Consider the following 23866-nt stretch of genomic DNA (forward strand, 5'->3'; position numbering starts at 1 on the left):
GGCAATGCCGACCGGTTTACGGCTATTTTTCTTGATTATGTAACTGAAATACTAAAAAAATATTATATGTACTTGGCAGTAATTAGAATTGATGTAAAAGGAAGGATATCAGTCGCTCATCGGTTTACGGCCGACGTCAAAGTTTCCCTTGCTTCCAACCGACGGTCATAATCCTTCTCCCTCTTATTTCTTACAAGTCTTTAACAGTTTACTTTGCTGATCATTATATGTGTTCATAACAATTCTCATGGCAGCAGATTCCGCACTCACTACTACATCTTCAGAAATGACTATGGTCGACCCATCCCCTGTGACTACTGCTGCTCCTTCACCATCTAGCGCATACGTGAATCCTTCTCAGATGGTCACTCCAGAACCACAGGCAGGCCCTTCTCATTACCGCACACAAAAGACAAGGTCGCTGTGAAGAAACGTAGACGCGATGATGACACAGAAGCTCCTCGCAAAAGCAGGGACGGTCCCAAGAAAAAGAAAGCAAATCGTGCCTGCGCGCATTGCCAGAAAGCACATTTAACATGTGATGATTGTAGGTCACCTGTTTGTTGCCCGGATCTTGCACATGTCAAACCTTACATATTTCTTCTAACAGCTCGTCCTTGTCAACGCTGTGTCAAGCGCGGAATTGCCAGTACCTGTACAGAAGGTCACCGCAAGAAAGCCAAGTATCTCCTCGACGATGACGAACTTCGTGCGTGCTGTTCTGTATCTCCGCTTGCCCGGTTAATTTGATCACGTGCCCATGACAGAACAACTGAAGAAAAAGGGCAGAGTTCCTGAATCGAGTTCAGAGCCCGCACCCGCGCTCCAACCGACATGTAACACGTCTTGGCCCTTTTGTTTAGTCGTGTGATATTCTGACACTGCTTGTAGCTGAAACCTTCCAATCGCACGATCCACTCTTTAATGTGTCGTTCGATCCCAATTTCACGTTCGGCTCCGAGGCCGCCAACCTAGAGTACTCCATACTTTCTGCGATCTTGGGTAATCCAAGTCCTCCGGAATCTGGTCCAGCACCATCTCCGTCACAACAACAGCCGCAACAACAGCAACAGCAACAGCAACAGGTTTCCCAGCCACTCCCAAATTCGGCGTGGTCCCCTGAGCCACTTCACGCACAACCCCAGTATATGCAGGGAGCGCCAAGCAATTTTGGGTCTCCGTTCGGCGATCCGCCTCAGTTATCGATGCCGCAGTCGGATAGCCTGTCTGCTTCTCAACCGTCGCCAACCTTCCTTGCAAGCTATCCTGCGCCACTGTGTCGAACTTCGTCGCCAGCACCGCAATACTCCTACGCTCAACCACAGCCGCAATTATCGGCTCCATATAACCCGCACTATTCGCGTGGTGTTATCAGTCTCGGTTCCTCAAGCGTAATACGCACGCCATCAAGGGATACTCGTTCTCACTCCTACGAGTCTTCGTCGCGGACGTCACCATCACCTACGATCCAAAGCGGTGATCACCATTCTGTTCGTATCTACTTTATCATACTGTGCCTGGCTTATCTTCCCATTCAGACCATCAACGTAACAGCGCCTTATGATTATACTGAAGGTTACCACTTTCTCATGAAGCATCTCCCGAGTCGGTGCGTATACTCTGTGTGCTGAGAAGTAGAGAGCTTCTGGCCTGTGTGGTCAAATCCTAATATTATCTTGGGTTGGATTGCCCCTGGGACCCTGGAACGTTCAGTTTTGAAAAGAATGACATATTGCGCATTGTCCGAGCACTCGCCATCTTCCGACCATCGCTTATTGCTTTGCAAATGCCCATGACGGATGAGGACGAAGTATTCGTGGAGAAATGTTTCCAAAGATCACTGCTCGTACGTATATTACTTTATTCTCACATGACGCTAGTTTTGATTTCCCATGTAGGAACTGGAAAAGCTTATATCGTACAGCGGCACACCGACGGTGGTCTGGAGGCGAACCGGCGAAATCTGCCTCGTCGCACCCGAGTTTTGCATGCTCACTGAGTGGCGTCTGGAAGACCTCGTTGGAAAACGCAAGTACATATACGAAGTCCGTATACTTTGTCTCTTTCTTGAAATCACGTTGACCTGGTGTTGGTGCCAGCTATTCGAAAACCAATCCGTCGTCGAATACTGGGAAAACTTCGCCTCTCATGCCTTTGAGAATACGACCAAATCGGTATACTCGCATTGCGTTCTCCTCAAGCCCTCCGGCGCGCCGATCCCCTCGACCTTTTGTTTCTCAATACGAAGGGACATCTTTGATCTTCCCAGCATAGTCATCGGTAAGTGATATCTCGACTCCCATCGATATACTGACGACAGGCACGCAAAAGGCCAATGGTTACCGCTCCTATGACCCGATGTCCCACCCGGATTATTGTGGTTCCCTTATCTATCTATCTATCTACATTTGTATCGAGATACTGCATTCCTTGGAGAGGATGGCTTAACTCTGTACATTACATTATGAACTTCTTATATTGCACATGATTTCGCTTGCGCTGCCACAGCAATCATAGAATCATTATTCTAGTACTGATATTCTAAACGTAGACAATGAAGCTAGCTTTCGGTCCGTCTCATTCCAATTCGTACAATCTATGCACGCCTTTATGAGCAACGGAAATATGCGCCTAGACTGAAGACAAGGTACCAACGAATAAGAACGAGTGGCCGGAATTGGGATTCGGTAAAACAATAGAAATAGTCCAATCTCGAAGGAATACAACAACCACACACTCAGTGCTCATTCCCTTTCTCGATGGCATTTACACTGCTCCTTCGATATTTGCATATTCGCTCTCGACACCTGGTTCGATCAGGCATGCGTGGGTGAGAATGAGAAACGCGGATGCTCCGATGAGCCAGAATAAAGTCATGAATGGAGAGGAGAACCACAGGAGGGGGATGCCGATCACGAAGAGCCCTGTGTAGAGGGTCTTTTGAGTGACGACTTGTCCATAGACTTCCTCTAAAGCCCAAAATCAGCCCCAAATCAAGGGAGAAAGAGATGGAGGAGTCGCACCAAAACGGTTGATGACAGCAAAGCCTCCAAAGAGGAAGATGAGGGATAAGAGAAGGAGGGGACTTGCGATACTAGGTGAGGGGACGACATTAGCTGTGGGTTCAGGGTTGGACTCAGCCTACGCACAGGGAATATACTGCAAGAGCAGCTACGATGAGAGTGTAGTTCCCCGAGAAATACCGAGTGTTATATGTGAGTCGCTATGAGTTCGGTCTCAGCATCGTCCTCGGGGCATACAACAACCACACAAAACGCACCGATACTGCCGTGTTAAAATCTGCAGGTCTTGAAATACGGTGGATATCAAAGAACTCTGCAGGAGTTCTGAGTGTGCTCAAGCGGGTTTCCTGAATAAAGTTCTTCACTATGAGCAGCCAAATTTTTCCTTTCACGCAGAGTACTACATACCCGGAAAGACTTGAGGGCGTCAACAACACGAATAGCAGCTTCCATAACTGTTTAGTAGTCTAGGTTGGATGGTAGTTGGTTGAGAGTATGGTCTGTGGTTGGTCTGCGGGCACGGTATTTGTTCAAGGTTTTTCTGCTGCGCTGCTGCTGCGTTCCGGCTTGAAGTTCGCGTGTCGGTTTTAGTGACCAAACAGTGGTGAACACGTCTTTGTTGTCAGCGCGCCAAATCGAGAGGCGTTTATATTTGATACCTCATTATCACCGCTCATCATTGTCTACATCGTCAAACTAGCGCTTGGGCTTGCATTATACTACATATCATCCAGCTTGCTATTTCCATTGACTACACCATGATCAGACGCACGCCTACCATGATTCCAATGTCAGATGCCGATGTCCAAGAAATCCGAGACCTCGTGGTAGACCAAAAGTCTCGCTTCGAGGCCAAGCAAAAGACCCTCCTCGCAATGAAAAAAGTGGCTGAACATCCAATCCAGCCAAACGACCCAGAGACCTTGCCGTGGTTCCAGCTATTGGTAGCTGAGAGGAATAGACGGCTCGGTATACCTGCCCCGAGCACAGCTATTCATGGGCCGAGCACCGGTCCGAGCACATCAGGTTTGACTCAAACGCTTCTAGCTCGAAGACTACTCCAAACTGACAGCCTCATAGGATCCAGTTGATATACACGCGAGGTAAAATACAGATGAAGCGGTGCTAGACGCAGTAGACCAAAGTACGAAATAACATGACACATCAGGGCACGGATCGTCGGGAGTCGGCTTGTCAGGGCCCGCTTTCAAACGCATTCCTGAATCCTGTACATCACGGTGTCATCAGCCCCATATCAGAAACGTCAGACAATATCCCCAAACTTACCATCAAGGTTTCTCCTATCACATAACGCTGCAAGGTCAGACCTCTGAAGGTGCAAACAAGTCGTCTTGAGGCTATCCCACAGTGTGGAGTTTGTCACACCACGTTTGTCATTCATGCCACTGTCATCCGCCACACCATCGCTATCTTGCAAAACTAGCGCATCGAGAATGTGTGACTGCGCCTCCTCATACCGCTGTCAAACTAACGTCAACAACAGCACAGCATCAGAGCTTCCCGGAACAAGCAAGACCCACCCGAAGATTAATGCAGGAAATACCCAGGTTGAACCTACCACATAACGCGTTTCACTCAGCACCCATAACAACCAACTATGAGGATAGGGTCACAATACCTTGCCCGTATATATGCAGGGTTTAGATCCAGTGCCCGATAATAGAACTGAAGTGCTTCCTCGGCCTGCCCATTATTTGCCATCGTGGCACCCACTCTGTTATACAGAAGCCAGTCCTGGTAATAATATTCTTCAGTCTCGCGCCCATAAACTCAACTTTGAAACACTCACATTCGGGCGGACCGCCAATGCCGTCAAAAAACAATCTTGCGCCTTGTTGTATTCCTATGAAATCAATTGACAGCATAGGTAATCAGTCCATGACTCTCGGAACAGATGTAAACGATCGAGGTCGTAAGCACGTACATCTGTCGTGTTTAGCAACACAGCAAGTGCCACTTGCACATCTGCATCCACACCTCCCACCTCGTCAGTACTCCGTGCCATACTGATAAGACACTCTATCAACGCCTCAAAATCGGGAGGGGATACATTGGTAGCCGCTGTCAATGTGGCGTTCTGTACCATATGGTTGTACTTGGGATTGCGGATCGCCCATTCTTTGACTGCGTTGTAAACGCCCATGCGGTTATTGTCATTCGTGTAAGAAACGGAGAGGGCAAGCCATGCGCCAAGATGTGTCGGATCGAGTTCAACAGAACGTTCCAGGGCCTGCACAGCCTTCTTTTCACGTTCGTTTTCCTGTTGTTTGACGCCAAGCTCGTACCATGCTGCGGCGTTATTCACATCGCGCTGGACAGCCGCCTCTAGTTTGAGCACGCTCTATTTGAGATGAAGCCAAGTCAGCATACATGTGAAAAAGAAAACTGTCTGGTAACTGACATCTTGGCCACGTTGAACTTCACTCACGTGCATTCCATGATGACGCGTCCTTGACGAATCGCCCAGGAGATAAGGATTGTTCTCCTGAAATTGGTAATTTGTCAAGGCTTTAATTCCCGTGGAAGTAGCTTCAAACGCATCCCAATCGCGCTGGAGTTCATGCCATGAACCTTGCTCGCCCGCGGATATAGTGTGGGGCACAGGTCCTGTATAATGAGCGTCCCAGTACTTCGAGAACTCTTCATTTTCTTGTTGAAAATAAGCATCGTCGGCATAATTGTTGTTGCGTTGGTGGCGATACGCCTCGCTTAATTCGAAAGAACCTTGATAGCCCTGGATGGAACTCGCTGGTACTGAGTGTACCCGGACAGGCTCCTGGACTTCTCGCACAGGAATGTCAACCGCACGCCCCTTTCCCTTGACGTTTACACGAGCAGCAGTGCTGCTTTCGCTGGGAACGATCTTGTCTTCTTCAACGATGACTTCGCCGTCTCGGAACTGACGCATGAGGCTCATGAATTGACTCTGGCGGAATTTGGGATTCTGCTCGCCCTGGACGGCATCAATGACACGTGCTGCTAATTGTGCCATGTCATCTTTCGCAGCAGGCTTCGATGCAACGTGAGCAGAATCTGAGACCGGGGCGACATGCGCGTTTAACCTCATTTCTTGAGATTGAAACTCTCTGTCCCATGATACCTCTTCAGACGATCTATGAGCGTTTGATTACATTCGATCAAGTTATAAAACGCACGATCAGTCTGCAGAGCAGATATTTGCATCGGCATTGGCGCTGCGGCCATCATGCCCGACATGGGACTCATTCTGTAACCCGCATGCGGGGCGTTCCAGGGTATACTACCTAACACTTGAACTCCGCATATATTCACCGTAGCCACCACAAGCACGCACCTTGCAGTCCTGGACTGATAGGCGCCGAAATAGGACTCTGCATTCGATCTTGCTGAGCCTCGACATGCTTGATCACAGATGCAGGCGTCTGCACCTGCTGTACCATAAAATCGCTTGCCCAGCCCGAGGGAAATGGGTTCTGGGTCTGCGGTGATTGAATAGATGTTTGAACTTGCGGAAGAACATCATTTAATCCAGCCAGATTAAAAGGCTGAGGGACTACAAGCTGGGTCGGGGGGCCCAGGTGTCGAATTAAAGAAACGTTCTGCATGCTGTTGTAGTTCAGGAGAAGTAGCTTGCTGGGTGCGGAACACCTGTGTGTGGATGTTATCGGGTTCATCTGATTAGGAGATTGTATTCTTACCTCTCGAGATGAGCCTGCACGTGTGCCACCGATGAAATCCTGCAGTGGGGTAGAATAGTTGATGACCCTAGGACTTCCCATAACCCCGCACGCACCTGCTGCACTCCGCGGTCTTGGTCGAACCTTTTGGATAGGCTCTGAAGTGGGTTTGACGGGCCGCATTCAGATCCACCGACAAGCATTGCAAGCGACATCGTGATGGAAGAGGAAGAGAAGCGGTGGATGAGTCTTAAGTCATGCACTTGATCTACAACACCCTGTAATAGCCGAGGAGAGTACATTTCTCACGTGTTTCTGCAAGTTCCCACGGATCGTGGCAGTATAATGGAGGGTAACATTAAGAGCAAAGTATATTAACTGTAATCCCACTAAAGGGAGAAAAAAAGCTGGGATCGATACAAGAGTGTACATCGGTGGGAATGAATGATGATGAGCCTATAGCTCAGGTAATCTTACATCCTGAGTGTAAAGAGGAATCATGAAGACATGAAAGAGAAATATCTAAAAATGTTCTGGGAGTCCATGCATGTCAACCACTGGAGTTGATTAACTGGAAGTGCTTGAACTGGGTCCTGGTTGATTACCGGGAGGGTGGCTAGGTAGTGGAGGACCCTGAGATTGTGTGATCGCTTGAGCATGTGCTGCAGCCTGCTGCTGAGCTTCTACAATCTGTCTGCATTCAGAACCACCTTCGGAACGAACTAGACCGCGGAATAGTAAGTATTTGACTGTCGAGAACTCCGAAAATTTCGACTTACGATGTCGCTGGAAGGAAGCAGAGGGAGATCGACGTTAGCGAATGTGTGTTGATAACGATATAGAGAAGTTACGTTTAGGGCATCCAGGCGGCTGAAGGTCTTTTTACAGCCCTGACAGATGTTGGATTGTGAAGCGCGTGGCGTGTAGTGCTTGATGTCGCCTGTGCAGATCATGACGTGAGCATGTCGTAGGTGAGTCAATAATTGGGAGAGGATCGATGACGCGATAAGGAACAACGGTCGGCCGAAGCCAAATATATAATTTGAGAAGTAGAAGAGTATTATGAGGAAGGGTCGAGTAGTAAAACTTACTTGCAGTCATGTTGTCTTGCAAAGCCTTTCTTGCAATCGGGGTACTCACACACATATGGGCGTTCCTCGGTGTGAGATCGAAGATGACCTGGTGGATGATGATTATTACAGAATACAGACATATGGTGTAATTGTGCACCTCTGAGATTGAATCGACGCGTAAATGTGCTCCCGCAACCCGGAACTGGACAGGCGAAATGGGCCTCATTCCTCCGCCTGCTTGCACTTGCAGCCTGTGTTGCTGATGTTGTGACCTGCTTCTTCTCTACTTGTAAAATAGGGGGAAGACGAGTTATTGCGGTTGGGGAAGTGTAATGGGAGGAAGCCGACCCCTCTCCCGCGCCGGATGCGAGGACTTGGGCGTGGGTGTATAACTCTGCTGATGTTGGGGTGTAGTAAGACTCCTGCTTTAACTCCGGTTGAGGTTGAATTGGTGGAAGGTTTGGTTGTGGATACGGTGATGGATGTGTGGTGTGTCGGAACGGAGAATTTGACTGACTCCTCCTGTACGCGTGACCTGGAGGATACTGGTCTGGTGGAGTAGTAGTGTCATTTGGACCTGCACCTGGAGGAAAAGATTGCTGTGGTGGTTGAGACATGGGTTCTGTTGAAATAAAATGGTGATTGTTATAAGGTTGAAATTGATGTTGAGTGGATGTGGGAGATGTCGACCAGTTCGCCCGTGTCGAATCCAGGTTCATGATTGATAGGACCTTTTTATTATTTAGGCGAGGGAATAGAGAGCTTCTTTGATTTGAAAGTTGTAAAGATCAACGGAAGTTCTGAACAGAAGCGGATGCTGAGACTTTTCAGGACAACGGGTGGGGAACGGATGACTGGATCTGGAGCGCTCTCCCTGGCGCCTTTTGAAGGGACAGAAAAAGATGCACAGCCTCTCTCCAGAACCAAGTTTTTTTTCTTAAAAAGATTAGAACTAAAAAATTAATAAAAATCCAGTGCAGCAGACCTTTGAACTAGTAAACCGTCGACTTCTACGATGTCGGGATTAACAAAGATCTCTCCAAGAGTGGCTGTGTCTCAGCACAGCTCTCATCGCCACACGATCAACTTAGCCGCCGGTTCCCATTTCTACCCGAGATGGTACCGGTCACAACGTTATTTCCCATCCCGTGAACATAATTAGATTCCAGCCAACCGAAATATTAACTATAGCTACAGCAGTACAGTCGATCCTCATCAACTACATTGTCCTTCAAATATATGTGCATCCAATAACCTCCTTCGTCTCAATAATTCACTCTCCGTGATCCGTTGTCCTGTCTTTCCGTTCCCTCCACGAGGCGTACCGCTCTGAGGCGTCGTACTAGTCGCCGTCTCAATATCCCCACGACGTAACTGCCCCAGCTTCTGCGCTTGCAACAACGTCTCAGTAAGCTCCCCAGATTCCCTTCGCGAACTCATCGGAGGTGTAGAGCCCACAGAACTTCCCTGCGTCATAGTAAGCCGCTTCCTAGCCACAAACGTGATACCCGAGTCGTCCGTCTCCGTTTCAGATGTAAATGGGCTAGGGCTCCCATCGGTGTGTGCCTCTCCATTCACCCGTTTCGGAGCAACAGTCGATGATTGCGGTGAATTTCTCCGTGACCGGATCTTCTTTGTTCCAGCATTATCAACAGGTTTGACCTCAACCCTGCCACAAGGGCTGCCGTTTTCTTTACCGCTGTACCTCACAAACGCATCTTCCATCCAGTCGGCCAAATCCTCCACCACAGCCCGCGCTTCGCTCATCAGGGACATCATCTGAAGATACCCGTGACTCCAATCAGAAAATAACACCATTTGCACCCAGTCGTCCTCCGTCTCCTTCGCAAGTTGGTCCCTCTCTTTCTTCAACCTCTCTAGCCCCTCGTCACTTTCGAGGTGCGCGGAGCTCATTTGGAGCGTTTCCCCAAATCGGGCACTCTTCCCAGAAAGTGCAAGCTCCAATTCAATTTTGCGTGCACGTTTGGCCTCGCGGACACGCCCCGCAAAAATCACAGTATCGTCCACAAATGGGTCCTTTTCACCGCATTGCATCAGAAGCGGGGGGAACTGCGCTAGAAGTTTCGCAGGTGTGAGGATAGGCGAGATAAAATAATCAGTGGCAAAATCCGGGTTGTGGTGGGGACCGATATAAAGGATAGCCATCGCGCGCATCTGTGGAGTTTCATAAATACCGAATGGGTTTGAAGACTAATCAAAAGTACGTACCATGCTGGGAGGTATAATTCTATCCTGGAAATACCCCGTGCGGCTGGTCATTGTCAATCGGGTGCCAATCAGTTCGCGCTTCTTGTCTTCGCCATTGGTAGACGTCGCTTTGTTATCAGCCTCCGCCACAGCTGCAGAGAGTTGTTCCTGCTGTTTCTCGAGCGTCTGATGCAAGTGTGCACCATCGCCGCTGCCAACACATTCAGGGTACACATATCGTACACGATCCTCGAGTGGCCGGTCCTCCTCTCTCACAGGTTCGTCCTCGTCGCTTTCAGAACCTGCCCAAAAACCACTATCGTCGTGTCGCATTGGGTTCGTTCGCGCGCTATCTTTACTAGCGCGCGTTCAACGATACACGGCTTATCAACGTGGAGTGATTCCGACTTGGTACCTGTTTCGACCTAACGGCGTCAGCGTCTACCCCTGTAAAATCCAACAATGTATCTTTCCAGCTCCTGCGTCTATGCAATTTCCGTCGTCCGGACCCGTGTTTACGGTCCCCCACCATACTCAGCGGGCTGACGTGTTGCAAGTGGTCTTTCTGTGACGCTAACTCATGTATGCCCGGAAGATTACCCGAGGACTGCTCCGAGCGCAGGACCTGGAGGTTCTCAGGGGACATCCACGAGGTAAAATTAAAGTCTAGCGCTGCATAGCTCAGCACAAGCGCGACAGGTGCGGGAAGAGGAACGGTAGCAGGGAGCGCGGCATTATGTTGTAAAATCTTGATCATCACGCCCACCACAAGTGTTGCACCGCTAAAAACACCGTGAATGAGCCGCATGCAACACACATGAATGACGTACGCAGAATCTCCTGTCAATATAATGTTAAGTCTCTTCCCAGACATGCCAATGCATCGTCCAGTAGACATGACAATGGCCCGATAGACATCGAAGCATTCATCAATCGCGAAAGGGTATGGATCTAGTACGTTAGTTAGTCAGACCAGGACAGGCACATTATATTGATAATTACATTCTGGTGCCTTTCCGTAGTCAACGGAGAGTACTGGCTTGCCTGTGCGTAGCGCCCAGGAGCGCAGTCGCTCATCGTGATGTTCCGGAGTCATTGCGACAAACCCGCCACCAGGGAAGTCAAGTATGAGATCCGTGGCTTGCCGAAGCTGAGGAGCAGGTGGCGCAAAGTACACATGCACCTTTAAAGGACGGTCGTATGTCGACGTGGGAGGCCTCGGCAGTAGAAATTTCTTGCATAGAGACATTCGCGGCGTCAGCGCAATTAAACGGAGCTATAAATATTTTAATACTACAAGCCTCAAAGCAGTGCGAGGAACGTCTTACATATGGGTTAGTAGTCTTCTCCCAAGTAGTTCTGAGCATCTCGACGGTCGGAACAGCTCTGTGCCTACGGATCTACGGACATGCGTGTTCTGTAAATAGTATTGATATCAGTGGCATGCACAAGAAGTACCTTTTCGTCAGCTTCATTGGCGTAGATGATATAATAGACGGAAAATAAGATAGAGCAGAAGTCTTTAAGCCATTTAGGGCGTATGGACATAGCAGTAGCAAATCCAGCATCAAGGCCAATCGCAATCCATGTAGCACGATAGTATGAGGGCGAGTACTGTATTACGATGGTTATGACACTCAAACACCAACAAAGGGCAGAGACTCACCAAACGAGCCAGAGGTTCCGGCGCTACGAGATTCCAAACTCGGATGAGATGAATAAACTGCTGATAACGTTCCAAAGACTCACCTCCAAAACCGGTGATCTTGTCCAAATTTCGAGCAGCATACACCGCAGTGAGTGTACTAACAATGATCTGCCAAGGCGAGAAACGTTCTAAAGGCAGTATGAAATCGGAATCTACAAACATGTATATACCACACTCACGCAAACGCCTATTGGCTCTTCTAAGCCATAGAAACCTTGGAGCATTGGGGCTACCGTACACCAACCGCCAAATCCAGAAAATGATGACGAGAAAGACCTTGTATTCACTAATAAGCAAAGGAATGCGCCAGGTTATGGTTGTAGCTACCTGAGTGCGTTTCCAAGATGGACTTGGTCTGCCTAGAAGATAGTCAATCATGATGAGTTGCGAGTAAGGAGGGGTGGGACAAACATGGACTACCAGGAAACCCCCTTTTACATGTGATTCTCTAATTACAGCACTTGCCTTATTTGGTGTACGACCATTTCTACTGTCAATGTCATGACTATTATTAGTCATGTTCGGCTGGTCATCATTGTCTTGGTACTATGTAAACTTGAGGTACTACTACTAGTAGCCTGAGTATGCTTCAATTGTCATCGAACGTGCGGTGACTGCACTTACGTCCTCTGAGTCTCTTCGTCGACTTCCGCATCAACTCACTCCTCAACCTATACATATTGCTATCAAGCGACGACTTACTGTAAAGTCCCATCTGTGTCGAACACTTGATTAAAATTGGACTTCGCAGTGGAATATACCCGCCCATTGCCTAGGTAGTCGCCGAATAAGCCAGCTGAGAGCTCGTCATCCAAGTTCTGCAGCAAATTAAGAAACATCTACGGCAAGGCTTTCAAAGCACGGTGTGCCATGGGTGACAGACGATCCCAGACGGTCTTACCCACGATATTCGGGCAAAGGGTTTCATGAAGTGGCCTACCCAGCGGGACAAGTCGGTGACACGTCATGAGCTGGATTAGCTCGTGATACAAAGAAAAATAAATTTCGTCAACCAACAGGTGCTGTCGGACACTTGAAAACAGAGTTTAGACTGGTTTACGGCACTACCCATTTCTTAAGTCTGTTTCACGGGAGAAGTTTACGATTAGCCGTGCTTTCTGGATGAGGCACTTTGAAATAAACACCGCAATACTGATCTTGAGAGTATTTCGGAAACAATAAGCACTGGCTAATTTAAGCTGAATTTCTGAACCGCTGTGTGAGCACATGTACATTTTACTTCTAGTCGGTATCCCGTGAGATCATACAACCCCACTTAGATCGAAACTAGTCTCGCCCTCTTTCCTAGTCGCGACGCCCTTCTCTGTGACAATCGCGGTAATTAATTCGGCTGGGGTAACATCAAAGCTTGGATTGTATATCCCCTCGAGGCCACTCGGGGTGATCATGACAGTCTCCTGCCTAACCTTTCCTTCGACATCGAATTCGAAGGGATGAACAGCCCCGCGCACGAGGCAAGCTTCGAGCGGCTTGCGGTGCTCGATCGGAATGCTCGAGCCGTCTGGGGTATCGAGATCGACAGTGCTGATTGGGGCAACAACAATGAATGGAATCTTATGCCGTGCCGCAAGTACGGCCGCATTATAAGTCCCGATCTGCAAGGGTAATAATAACCTCTAATAACTCTGAGTTTGGCTAACAAGTATAACGTACTTTGTTCGCGGTGTCTCCGTTCTTTGCTATCCTGTCGGCACCAACCGCTATGAAGGAATGGGAAGGATCAGGAGATCGGAAGATATGTTAACCTCAAATGGATCCTACCGATGGCATGGATTTTATGATGCTGGAATAAAGAACCAACCATTGTGTCACAGATCATCACTGAGGAGATCTGCATTGTCTTGAGCTCTAGCGCAGTAAGGCTGTGAGATGCAAAGACTCAGCGAAAGTTGTTGGCGATACAATAACCGATCGGCGGCTCACCGGGACCCTTGGTGGTATGGAGCGGTTTGGGTATAGTATGCTTTGCCTAGCTTCTTTTGCTCGTGCAGATATGTAATCAACCCGAGTGCTGTACCGTATCCCTGTGACACATTTATCGCTGTCAAAAATGGATACATTAACCAAGAGATGCTATACCGATGTCGCAAGGGAGCCTGTGTTGCACACGGTGAGGACATTAAGTTCTTGACCACTGCCTCCGGATCCCCTATCAAGTTCTGCAAGCCATTCACCGCCATGTTCTGCCATTCTTTTGTTGCGATCGAAATCTTCATCAGCTATAAGTTTCGCTTCGCTGATTAGGTCTGCTGCGATCAGTCCAACGGATTTTCCGGCATCTGTAGAAGACTGAAGGACCGCTTTCAGGCGCCGAATTGCTGCACCTAAATTAACGGCTGTCGGACGTGCGCCGGAGAGATAGTCGAGTTTATGGATCACATCGGCGGAAAGTGATTCGGGTGACAGGAGGAAGGCTGGTGGTTGAGCACTGTCGAGACCGGTTTGAATGTAAGCAGCAAAAGCTAGTGATGCCAACGATGCGATGGCCGGAGCACCACGAATCTATTATTCATTAGACACTGCGAACTGGATATGTATACATTTTTCTGACCTTCATGTCTTTGATAGCATCATAGGCCTGTTCGATAGAGGTGATTTCCACGTACTTTGTCGTGTGTGGCAAGAGCAATTGATCAATGATCTCGATCTTCCCATTCGATGTCCTGATAGACGTTAGCATATGCATAGCTGCGGCTTTCTTTATCTCCCCTAAGACAGGCGTGGGTGGTGCTGGTATTGACTGAGCAGAAGGAAAGCAATTGGACCTTCTATAAGTGGCTTTACTTTCGGGGAGTACTAGTCAATCACTTCTATGTATCACATGTCCTGGCACGCTGCATGCAAAGAAAGGATATGATAGCACAATGATAGCACCGCCTCTTCTCAAAAAATAGGGTACAAGAGTAATTTACATTAAGCACACGTTAGCGAAAGGGAACCAACTTGCGGTCCTATGCAGGCGAACGTAATGCAGCTGGATCCTACACACCAATATGAATGAAAACAACCCTCTGCTCGAGCGGCACTTTCTTTTTCACGGTGCACGGGCGTCTCCTCATCGCCGACGGCAGTATGACACGCCGATAAGAATGTGAACTCGGCGTGCCGAGTGTCGTTCTCCATGATGTCAAGTAGCATGAGGGGTATGTCTCCCATGGCGAAACGTGAATTGTAAGGTTGCTCACTGCCGCAAAGCTTCGAGGGCACCTGAGCCACACAAAATAGTAGCGTTGGCCTTCGATGGAACAAGTCAACAAACAAGATCGAGTTCGTTGTCGGTACCATTGAGCAATTTTACTTACCCTCCATCTCGTTGAGCTTGTCCAATCACCACAAAAGACGGGGCTACATGTGTCTCCATCGTCTCTCGATGATTACAGTGAATAGCGTCGGGGTATGAGAACAGCTCAAGGTATGGTTTCCGCCCACATCAGTGTCGCAGTGAACATCATAGCAAGCCATGGCCCGTGTAAGCTTTCCTGAAGCAATACGAAGCAGAAAAAGCAATCCAGGTAACCGAAGAACAATGAACGGAGAGCCTCTTGACAGTGTTTGATCCTGAAAGCCTTGAATAGTACGATCGAGATGGTTCCGATCGTTCGTCTTCGAGTATAAAGCGTACGCCTCGTGTGCATCAGTGACGACGTGACCAACCTCGCTCTACCAACAAGAGGTCGATGCTCTAGGCTGTCCGCAGTGCTACCAGCAAGTTGCGGTGTCTCCACACGTCTCGTTCTCAACAAAAGATATGGGTATTGTCTGTCGTGCTCGAGTAACTCTTTAGAGTAGTCTTAACCATACCAACAAGCTGACCTCGACCGAACTCAAGCGAAGCGTAAATGTCGAAATGAGCCCTTGTGAAAGTGCTGGAGGACTTCGGTACACGATAAAGGTCTCGTTCCAAGCAACGCTGCAGTCTGCCATTGGAACATTGATAGTTGCGTTCCACTGGCCAGAGGAGGTGGAGGCCAGCACATAAAGGCCAACGGGAGCGCGGTGAGATGGAATGATGAGGGCTGTATACAAATGGGAGTGTAGGCAATGGGAAGGACGATAGAGTCATACATACCTTCCGGTGCCAAAACATGTTTGTCGTGATCCATCCCGGGAGAAGCGATCGAATGAATAGGTCAGGTGGTAAGATGAAAAGCTCGAGGGTCGCAACTGAGTGTTGAGTGCGAGCGCCGAGACTGCATATAGGGCACATAGCAATGGAGGGATAGGTCCTAGTTAGGACTGAAAAGGCCTTTTTTATAATATCCGGCAACCTAATAAGTGCAACTTTGAAGCTTCAACATCGCCCTGTGGGCTAAATGAGAGTAGGGGAAATGGTGATGCCAATCACGCATATGCCTGATCAAAAAGTAAACCTCAAGCCCCTACTGGCCGAACGACGACCTCACTGATGGCATGATGCGACATTGCGACTCAGTGAGAAGAAGATGCGGCAGATGCCGGCCGGCCGCTCCCTCGACCTTCCATCAGTTTAGAAGCAGGTATACATGACACTAACTCAAACTTAATTCCAGATCACCAATTGCTTACGAGCTCGATGTATCGAAGAAAGGAAAAATGAGATGGCCTCCAAGTCTTTACAACAAACAAGGAGAAGAAAAAATAGTAGCAGTCGATGAATTCCACCACTGACACATCCACTCACTTCCTCACTCGCCCCCTGATCGTCATCCTACGCTGCATAATAGGAATCCCAGACGGCTTCTCGGGACTCGCATTCTCGCTCCCATCACGAGAACCCAAGTTCCGAAGCTTTCGTACGAAGCTCTCAGGGCTCGGCGACAACCGCTTCATGATTCCCCCAGGGTTGCGTATGGCAGCCTTGAAGGCGTCAGGACTAGCATCAGGACTATGCAAGTGTCTCCATACGGGCAGCTTGCTCCCACTAGATGAGGGTGTACTACTTCCTGTAGGTGGTGTCTTACTCGGCGTGGTAGGTCCTGTTGTGGGCGTCTGAGTAGACATGAACAGCGAGTCCTTGCTTTCCCCACTGGTGCCGAAGAGTCCAGGAGACCTCGTAGTGGTGGAAGCCGTAGTGTTGAGTACGGTAAGTGAGCCAGTGGAGTTCATCAATCCCAAAGAATCCGCAGAACCAAGGATAGCAAGGGATCCGGTCGAGTACTCGTTGATATGCTCGAGGAAGCGCGAGTTCCTCCTGGCGCTTACAAGCGTATTGGAACTTTTGCGCCTGTCTGAGTCCGTCGGAGTGCTGCTGACACCATAAAGCAGACTATGGAATGCGGAATTGTCGAACGGCGCGTCGGAGCTAAGGCCAGAAACGGTTGTGGGTATGCCCAGCGAGGCGCTAAGAGAGGGAAACGCGGGTGTGGAATCGGAGAGGCGGGATGGAATACTTGACCTTGAAACGGCCGAGGAATTACGACGGTGTCCGCGTCCAAGAGCGACGCGATTCAAATTCTGTTGGTGCCATCATCGCTATCTTTCGAATGTAGAATGTTTTTATTTGACATACCTGAATGAGGTCCTGGCTGAGAGTTACCGTCGGGCGTGCATTCTGGTCGTCAGATCCATCCTGTTCTGGATCCTCTGATTCAGGCTCCGCTCCTGGAGGTCCATCCGATGATTGGGAAACGTTGAGATCAATGTCACCCAAAACCACGGGGGTCGAGCGCCGACGTAGCTCATATATCGAAAAACGTGCTCTCGAGGGCGGAGTATGTTGCAACTGAACAGTCGATCCAGATGCAGAGCTCGCCGTAGATGCAACGTCAGAGGTAGAAACAGGTATAACCAAACCACCTTGCACAGAAGTCCCACCAAATACATATCTAGCAGAGCCTGCATTTGCCTCTCGCCTACGAGCAATGAGGGAGTCCACAGCGTGTTGACGGGCAGGAGTGAGAGGCTCATGGACAGAGGATATGTTGGACGAGGACGGGGGTGACAGTGTCTGTATAGCGGACATCTTCCTGAGCGAGGCGTTTCCAGAACTTGGAGACCTTCTTTTGCGCACGGACTTTGCGCCGCACGCTGAGAGTCATGTGCAGCGCAGATTGATACTGTTCTAGGACAGGGTGACTAATGACCGCGGGCTTCAAGCTTGAGAGTAGCGCTTCTGGGTCGCGGACAGCGTCACCTATAGCATCGACCAAGATATGATCTGCGGTGCCGAGATCAGAATCCAGCGCATCAGAGATCCGCTGAACGGTGAAGTACGGAATGCCAATATCGACGAGAAGGCCAGCGAGGCGCTGAAATCTGGATTCAAGCTTCTGGATGTGGTCCATACCACGCGCAAGCTGGTGCTGGAAGCGGGCAAGTTTGGTCATCTCAGTATAGAGCTCGTTGCGGGTCCGCGAAAGATCGTTGGTGACATCGGCAAGGTCGGCTGCGAGTTCGGAATTGGCCTGACGAAGGCGGCAAGCATCGCTTTCAGGCTGGTGAATGCAGCTACCAGTGTGCATGTCCAGGGGACGAGTTAGCCGCGGTTGATAAAGCTGAGCAGGATCGAATGAAGGTAGGGAAGCCTCAAGGGATACAAACACTGGAGCCGCTGAACCGTTGATTATGCTAGATGATGTAGGCCTGACGTCTTGGATCTTTCGGAATCCCATTGAGCAAGATGACCCAATCGACGATGGTGGAGAGGAAACCATGTGGGACACGTCGCCCTCAGACCTCGTACGACGATGCAGAAGCCGAAACGATTTGAAGAACCGCATCCTGGTAGTTGCCTGGTGGTAGAAAGTATAGAACAACTAGAGCTATGCCATAAGTACAGTGGTGACTAGGATGCGGCTGACACGAAACAAGGAGCCGCACATAAAATCATCTAAATATGACCTGGGGGATTCTGCAGGCTGGTCAATGCTATGTAATCAATTATCAACTACGTATGATGTACCGAATATTCGGCCCATCGACAACTTGTATTCAAGCTCCAGAGTCCTAACGCAAAATACCGAGTAACTTAAACAATGCAAGGGCTAAATGACAGACTTCTATGATGCTGAAATGATCGTCCGGACTCACTACGTTATTAGCGGTATAGTATGGTATAAGGAAGACGTATGACAAAAATGAGGGCGGGCGTCAAACTAACGCAAAAGACCATGAGGTGTATATATCTTGAGGGAGTTGATTTCCCAATAGGCTTCGGTGAAATCGTCGGGATTGTTGTCAACAACTGCGATAATCATGTATCAGAATTGCGAGCGATGAAAATTACAAGGGAGGCTTACAGCTGTCACAGGTAGAGGCTTTTGTTGCACATGTGGATGCATTCCACACCGACTCGGACCCAGCCCAGTCGCCCTGCAAGATTGATGGATAGGTCATAACGACGCCGCAGAACATAAAAGGGACACTCACACAAAATGTCAGATCAAAAACGATTCTATGTGCATTGAAGTGTTTGGAGTAGTCGCAGTTTATATTCGTTGGGAAGTACGCATCGGGTATCGATAGAAGCACTAAGTCCAGGGGGGGCTCGCCACCGAGAAGCAGCAAGCTGTCGCGGGTGATAAACCAGACCGAAATGCCCTTGGTGCTGCTTTTTTCCATGATATAAAAGCCACCGCCCACTGCATTGAAGCTTGCTCCGTAAGATTCTTGCTCAGAGAAAGAGACTCCGCAACCCTGATTGTAGTTTACGGATGTGTCGCACGAAGTGGACTCTGTGGACCTACGAACCAACTTGAGCGAATGATACGAATAAAGGTTGTAGAATATCGAACCCTGTCTGTAATCGAACCTTTGGCATGGTGCAATTCGGTGTGGTGTGGAGCGAGGCAAGATTCCGTTGATCGAGGTTGACGCCTTCGATGATATCAATTTCGCCACCGTAGGGCCAGGGCCCTTTCTCACTCAATGTCCACCACGCAGGCCACGTTGCACAACCCTCGGGCATGTGAGATATGTCGAGGACGAACAAGGCGTCATCGTAGGCATTCAGCGAATGTATGCGTACGCTGTCTCGCCCGCGGGCAGATTCTGCAACTTTCTTCGTGTCGTCAGCGCGCATGACAAACTTGCAGTCCGAAACTGTGAAAAATTGAGCAAATAAATTACGAGCGGAAGGAGAGACATACCAAAAGTCAGATTATCCTTGAGAGCGGTAGCTTGGTCGACATAGTTGACACGGCCATGCGTCAGATCGTCCGCTGTCTCCCAAGAAAAATTACCTAGAAAGTCATAACCAACATATGAGACGATCAAATTGTAGGTGAATGATGGGAGCAGTGACTGGGCGTTGACCACCACCACCACCAAGGAAACGAATACGAGTATGACACATCTAGTATACATCGTTGAAAAAGAAAGGACAGGATCAGGTTGTTCTGAGTTATAGGGAGCGGAAAGGACGCAAAAGGAGCGGGAGTCAGAGGATTAAAAAACTGACCTAGTCCTGACGTGAATGACACGGCCAACGGCCGAACGTGAACTTATTGGTATTCAAGCGATACCGTGACGGCTTCGGAGGAATAACGGCATCATCAAATGCATTCCGTCAGTCGGGAGTCGAGACTAACATGAAACATAAGTGCGACTGATAGACAGCTTGACTCTTCTAACGCCAAAAATCGACTCGAGCAGATGATAATCGTGCAGGTTACGGTGCAGACCGTCGGGTGTAATTGATACCCATCGAAGCAGAGAGTTCAGGCTGAGATCTGAGACCCGGGGTTCTCCGGCTCGCTCATCCCCGACTTCCATTTATGCATTTGATCGGTGGTCTGCTCTGGACGGTACCTTCATGCCCTTTGCTCCAGCCCACTTCGAGTCCGCGACTTACCTTCATCGCAATTTGTTCAAGTGCTATGAGACATGTCTGGGAAACATCTCCATACAGGCACATTCTTGCCTCGCTCGTGATCCTCCCTGGTTCTCGTACCCCGTTGATGACTATCGCAAGGCTGTGTTGCTTTGCGCACCGTGGCATGATATCTCGAGCGGGGTGTTCGCGTTGACCTCTCTAATATCTATTGATATCTCCGTCCAGTTGCCCGGGTCTTGCTGTGGCAATCGAAAGTAAATAACGTTTTGTTCCGGGGAGTGCACGCAAACTACACATAGGAGGCCATCAGAATGATATGGCTCGGTCTGCCACTTTCAATTCTCCCACATTTAGCTTTCGAATCATCCTCGGTCGCTCTGGAAGAGCCGACGACCGAAGGAGTGTTCATCGTTGAGGCTTCAGCAAGGCTGGGGAGGTTACATCATCGTCCTGACTGTCAGACTTACTCTGTCCTTAGCTTGCATGCATTCTTCAGGCCTCTAGCCCCATCAAAATGTTTCATTTGGTGGTGAATCCCGACATTTTGGTTAGTCTGTCGAGAATCTAGGTTGCCACGTACACATCTCGGGGATATACCTTATGTCTCTGAGATGACCCACATGAGGCGTGAAGGTGAATTCTATTTCATGGACAGACTATCACATAAAAAGGAGGTTTCGGCGCAATGACTGGGCCTAGTTAAGGCGGAACTCCGAGTATCTATACATTGCAAAAATCTTGTCAGCAGGTTTCGAACCGACTGCAGGAGAAACAGATTTCGATTCTGTTGTGGTAACCACTTGGTTAAGTCCAGTTAAGATGAGCCTCCGAGGAATCCATGAGTGAATGTGAAAGTGTATCCCGATAGAAAAAAACTATGTCGGCGGCAGGTTTCGAGCCTGCGCAAGTCCGACAGAAACATTTCGATTCTGTTGTAGTAACCACTTTGGCCAGGCGAAGTTGAACTAAACCTCCCGGGAATTGTCCATCAGTGAATCTTCAAGGCGTGTTCCGATAGAAAAAAACCTCGTCAGCAGGTTTTGAACCTGCATTGGTACAGTCCAAGACACATATTTTGATTCTGTTGTAGTAGCCACTTTGGCCAGGGTGAAGTTGAGATGACCCGCTGAGGAACTATCCATGAATGAATCTTCAAGGCGTGTTCCGATAGAAAAAAACCTCGTCAGCAGGTTTTGAACTTGCACTGGTACAGTCCAAGAGACAGATTTTGATTCTGTTGTAGTAACCACTTTGGTCAGGGCGAAGTTGAGATGAACCTCCGAGGAACTGTCCATCAGTGAATCTTCAAGGCGTGTTCCGATAGAAAAACAAACCTGTTGTTCGACAGGTTTCGAACCTGCGCAGTACAACTTGAAAGGGGGCAGAATTTGATTCTGTTGTGATAACCACTTGGGCCAGGACGCTTCCTGGCCAAGTTTAGACAAACCTCCGAAGAACTGTCGATGTCAGCAGGTTTCGAGTCCAAGAGAGTAGATTTCTAATCTGTTCTGGTGCCAAACGGTTAGCTATGACTACTCAAGATAGGCCATGAAGAATCCATCCATGAGTGAATGTTCAAGGCGTGGTGAAAGGAAAAAGATTGTTTGTCCTGTCACGCTTACCACTTTGGCTTAGCAAGACTGGTCAAGATGGACTCGATTCGAAGAACACACACCATGCATTGACAGTAGAACTACATGATTATTGATTTCGATTAGCAGTCATTTATTAAAAATGAAATAAAAAGATTGAACACAAAACATGCCAGGAATGAGCGAGTCGGGGGAGCGCCAGCGCCGTTACGATATATTAGTAAGGCTTACTTATTGGGAAGGTCAGGTGATACCCCCTGTAGGGGAACGTTTGAACTTTTTAATGAAACGACTGTAGCTCGCTGTGATGGCGGCGTGTCATAACTTTGTCATGAACTCCTCCTCCCTCTCTATATGAGTAACCATCCATGGCTATGTGTGACTAAGTCAAATTTCTCGTAGTATACATGATCATATTGAGCAGGAGCAGAATTAGATCGTCCTATAGTTGGCACGGCCCACGGGTACAATGTCAAGAACTCGTGGGTTCACTGACGCACACCATCTGAAATTTCTCCCAGCGAACCATCTCCTGGTCCCAACTTGTCAGCGACGTCTTCGTCATCACCGACTCCTCCACCCTCATCATCTACCCCTTCGACGGCGTCGACCGCCATTGTGCGGCAGCGCGATAGCATTACGATTGAGACGCTGAGAGACATGCTGATCTCACTGAGAGAGCAGACGACTGCGCTTTTGGAGGGCCAGGTGTCAATAGACCATATGCTGGACGAGTTGCGAGAGACACGCTCAGGTCCTCTGGACATCAAGGAGCTCAATAACCGGTTTTGGGCCATTGAGGTCCTTTTGCGTCAACTTATCGATAGACAGGTTGAGACTGAACGACCTGTACACATCCAGCCGCCATCAGAGTCTGTTTCTGATGTCGGGACAGTTGTAGACGCAAAGGATTTTCAGCGCTGGCAGAATTGGACGCGGCTCCTGAGGGACCGCGTCCCTCCTGCTGCACCCCAGCCACTTCCAGCTCGTGGAAATCTTGACGATGAGCTGCTAGCCTTATTGCAGGCACCCCTGCCCCAAGTGCCTATAGGCGTCCAGCCGCCTCCGGCATTGATCCCCTTCGCTTACCAACCTGCGGTACGTCTTCCAAGGCCAAGGAGTACCAGTCTAATATTACCGCCTGCTACGTTCCAGATTGCCACAGAGCCAGTGCTGTTCTCGCCCGAGATTCAACACTCACCTATCACCCATCCTACTCCAGGTTGCCGTGGCGGTCGGAGACTGCGCAACCGACCCGTAACTGAGGCCGAGACAGTATTTTCTGGTGCACTCAGGCCGCCTACTCAGCAACCGGTGCTACCACCCGGAGTTTTTTCTCCACCCCTGCCTATTAATATTCCTCCTGTGCCAGTGAGTACTACTGTTGAGTGAATCTAATCAAATACCAACCTTTCGCTTAGATCAACGTGCATGGAAGACCTCCAAGCGCACCTCAGCACCTTGGACGCAATGACGACACTCACGAGCCTCAAACCTGGTACCGTCCCCCAAGATTACCGGGCTTAGTACGTCGTTCAACGGATTTGATTTCAAGATGTAACTTTGATAATTCTGCAGGGCATGCCTCCTCCGCCTGTTATCCCTGGTCAACAAGGTGGTCGCCAATACGTGCCAATGCCTCCGGGACCAGTAAGTAAATCTTAAGGTATCATTTTCGAGGTTCTGATTGCTCTCTCCTAGACCGTAGTGCAATCACCACTCTCTGACACATTGATGAACATCCTTCGGGCAAGTTACGCTATTGATATCCTGTCGAGACGCTAATTGTTTTTTGCGTTAGGAACATCGTCT

The 23866-nt window shown here is 49.1% G+C and overlaps 11 protein-coding genes across 11 annotated transcripts; 3 read left to right on the forward strand and 8 right to left on the reverse strand.

Moving 5' to 3' along the window:
• Positions 1-4: 4 nt before the first annotated feature.
• DFJ58DRAFT_770153 (uncharacterized protein) lies at positions 5-2528 on the forward strand (the record flags this gene model as incomplete). The annotated part of the gene is made up of 11 exons (XM_041389059.1): positions 5-14; positions 258-417; positions 438-547; positions 611-709; positions 768-836; positions 892-1490; positions 1539-1609; positions 1714-1846; positions 1899-2045; positions 2100-2280; positions 2332-2528. 11 exons carry the CDS (start codon positions 5-7, stop codon positions 2352-2354), a joined length of 1602 nt encoding a protein of 533 aa, XP_041247517.1. The 3' UTR covers positions 2355-2528.
• Positions 2529-3628, reverse strand: DFJ58DRAFT_770162 (prenylated rab acceptor PRA1). Its single transcript, XM_041389060.1, has 5 exons — positions 3432-3628; positions 3281-3370; positions 3150-3223; positions 3024-3094; positions 2529-2969 (listed from the first exon to the last, which is right to left on the reverse strand). The coding sequence occupies exons 1-5, from the start codon at positions 3474-3476 to the stop codon at positions 2767-2769; spliced, it is 483 nt and encodes a 160-aa protein (XP_041247518.1). The 5' UTR covers positions 3477-3628; the 3' UTR covers positions 2529-2766.
• Positions 3629-4332, forward strand: DFJ58DRAFT_770163 (uncharacterized protein). The gene is made up of 2 exons (XM_041389061.1): positions 3629-4049; positions 4104-4332. The coding sequence occupies exons 1-2, from the start codon at positions 3782-3784 to the stop codon at positions 4112-4114; spliced, it is 279 nt and encodes a 92-aa protein (XP_041247519.1). The 5' UTR covers positions 3629-3781; the 3' UTR covers positions 4115-4332.
• On the reverse strand, positions 4090-6972 carry DFJ58DRAFT_770165 (uncharacterized protein). Its single transcript, XM_041389062.1, has 12 exons — positions 6817-6972; positions 6722-6760; positions 6620-6671; positions 6358-6576; positions 6200-6307; positions 5446-6146; positions 4969-5385; positions 4834-4887; positions 4663-4778; positions 4565-4598; positions 4311-4503; positions 4090-4249 (listed from the first exon to the last, which is right to left on the reverse strand). The coding sequence occupies exons 1-12, from the start codon at positions 6913-6915 to the stop codon at positions 4218-4220; spliced, it is 2064 nt and encodes a 687-aa protein (XP_041247520.1). The 5' UTR covers positions 6916-6972; the 3' UTR covers positions 4090-4217.
• A 63-nt stretch (positions 6973-7035) lies between these two features.
• Positions 7036-8827, reverse strand: DFJ58DRAFT_770180 (uncharacterized protein). Its single transcript, XM_041389063.1, has 6 exons — positions 8759-8827; positions 7931-8709; positions 7792-7879; positions 7596-7640; positions 7480-7570; positions 7036-7422 (listed from the first exon to the last, which is right to left on the reverse strand). Exons 2-6 carry the CDS (start codon positions 8490-8492, stop codon positions 7384-7386), a joined length of 825 nt encoding a protein of 274 aa, XP_041247521.1. The 5' UTR covers positions 8493-8709; positions 8759-8827; the 3' UTR covers positions 7036-7383.
• On the reverse strand, positions 8828-12084 carry DFJ58DRAFT_770189 (Alpha/Beta hydrolase protein). The gene is made up of 11 exons (XM_041389064.1): positions 12017-12084; positions 11869-11965; positions 11731-11817; positions 11648-11670; positions 11440-11595; positions 11310-11381; positions 10984-11257; positions 10812-10932; positions 10374-10763; positions 10003-10339; positions 8828-9948 (listed from the first exon to the last, which is right to left on the reverse strand). Exons 1-11 carry the CDS (start codon positions 12065-12067, stop codon positions 8989-8991), a joined length of 2568 nt encoding a protein of 855 aa, XP_041247522.1. The 5' UTR covers positions 12068-12084; the 3' UTR covers positions 8828-8988.
• A 784-nt stretch (positions 12085-12868) lies between these two features.
• Positions 12869-14471, reverse strand: DFJ58DRAFT_770194 (uncharacterized protein). The gene is made up of 6 exons (XM_041389065.1): positions 14262-14471; positions 13790-14212; positions 13634-13734; positions 13472-13572; positions 13364-13410; positions 12869-13305 (listed from the first exon to the last, which is right to left on the reverse strand). The coding sequence occupies exons 1-6, from the start codon at positions 14394-14396 to the stop codon at positions 12952-12954; spliced, it is 1161 nt and encodes a 386-aa protein (XP_041247523.1). The 5' UTR covers positions 14397-14471; the 3' UTR covers positions 12869-12951.
• A 78-nt stretch (positions 14472-14549) lies between these two features.
• Positions 14550-15237, reverse strand: DFJ58DRAFT_151441 (uncharacterized protein). Its single transcript, XM_041378902.1, has one exon. It carries the CDS (start codon positions 14993-14995, stop codon positions 14624-14626), a length of 372 nt encoding a protein of 123 aa, XP_041247524.1. The 5' UTR covers positions 14996-15237; the 3' UTR covers positions 14550-14623.
• A 941-nt stretch (positions 15238-16178) lies between these two features.
• On the reverse strand, positions 16179-18400 carry DFJ58DRAFT_770200 (uncharacterized protein). Its single transcript, XM_041389066.1, has 3 exons — positions 17623-18400; positions 17199-17591; positions 16179-17143 (listed from the first exon to the last, which is right to left on the reverse strand). Exons 1-3 carry the CDS (start codon positions 18340-18342, stop codon positions 16367-16369), a joined length of 1890 nt encoding a protein of 629 aa, XP_041247525.1. The 5' UTR covers positions 18343-18400; the 3' UTR covers positions 16179-16366.
• A 62-nt stretch (positions 18401-18462) lies between these two features.
• DFJ58DRAFT_863341 (glycoside hydrolase family 16 protein) lies at positions 18463-20323 on the reverse strand. Its single transcript, XM_041394099.1, has 5 exons — positions 19777-20323; positions 19423-19729; positions 19058-19370; positions 18928-19000; positions 18463-18872 (listed from the first exon to the last, which is right to left on the reverse strand). The coding sequence occupies exons 1-5, from the start codon at positions 19991-19993 to the stop codon at positions 18784-18786; spliced, it is 999 nt and encodes a 332-aa protein (XP_041247526.1). The 5' UTR covers positions 19994-20323; the 3' UTR covers positions 18463-18783.
• Positions 20324-22523: 2200 nt separating this feature from the next.
• Positions 22524-23839, forward strand: DFJ58DRAFT_743143 (uncharacterized protein; the record flags this gene model as incomplete). The annotated part of the gene is made up of 6 exons (XM_041387240.1): positions 22524-22540; positions 22576-23152; positions 23210-23425; positions 23476-23580; positions 23633-23704; positions 23756-23839. The coding sequence occupies 6 exons, from the start codon at positions 22524-22526 to the stop codon at positions 23837-23839; spliced, it is 1071 nt and encodes a 356-aa protein (XP_041247527.1).
• Positions 23840-23866: the final 27 nt, after the last annotated feature.

This window comes from Suillus subalutaceus (genome assembly GCF_016647625.1).
Source record: "Suillus subalutaceus strain FC151 chromosome Unknown DFJ58scaffold_18, whole genome shotgun sequence".
NCBI lineage: Eukaryota > Fungi > Basidiomycota > Agaricomycetes > Boletales > Suillaceae > Suillus > Suillus subalutaceus.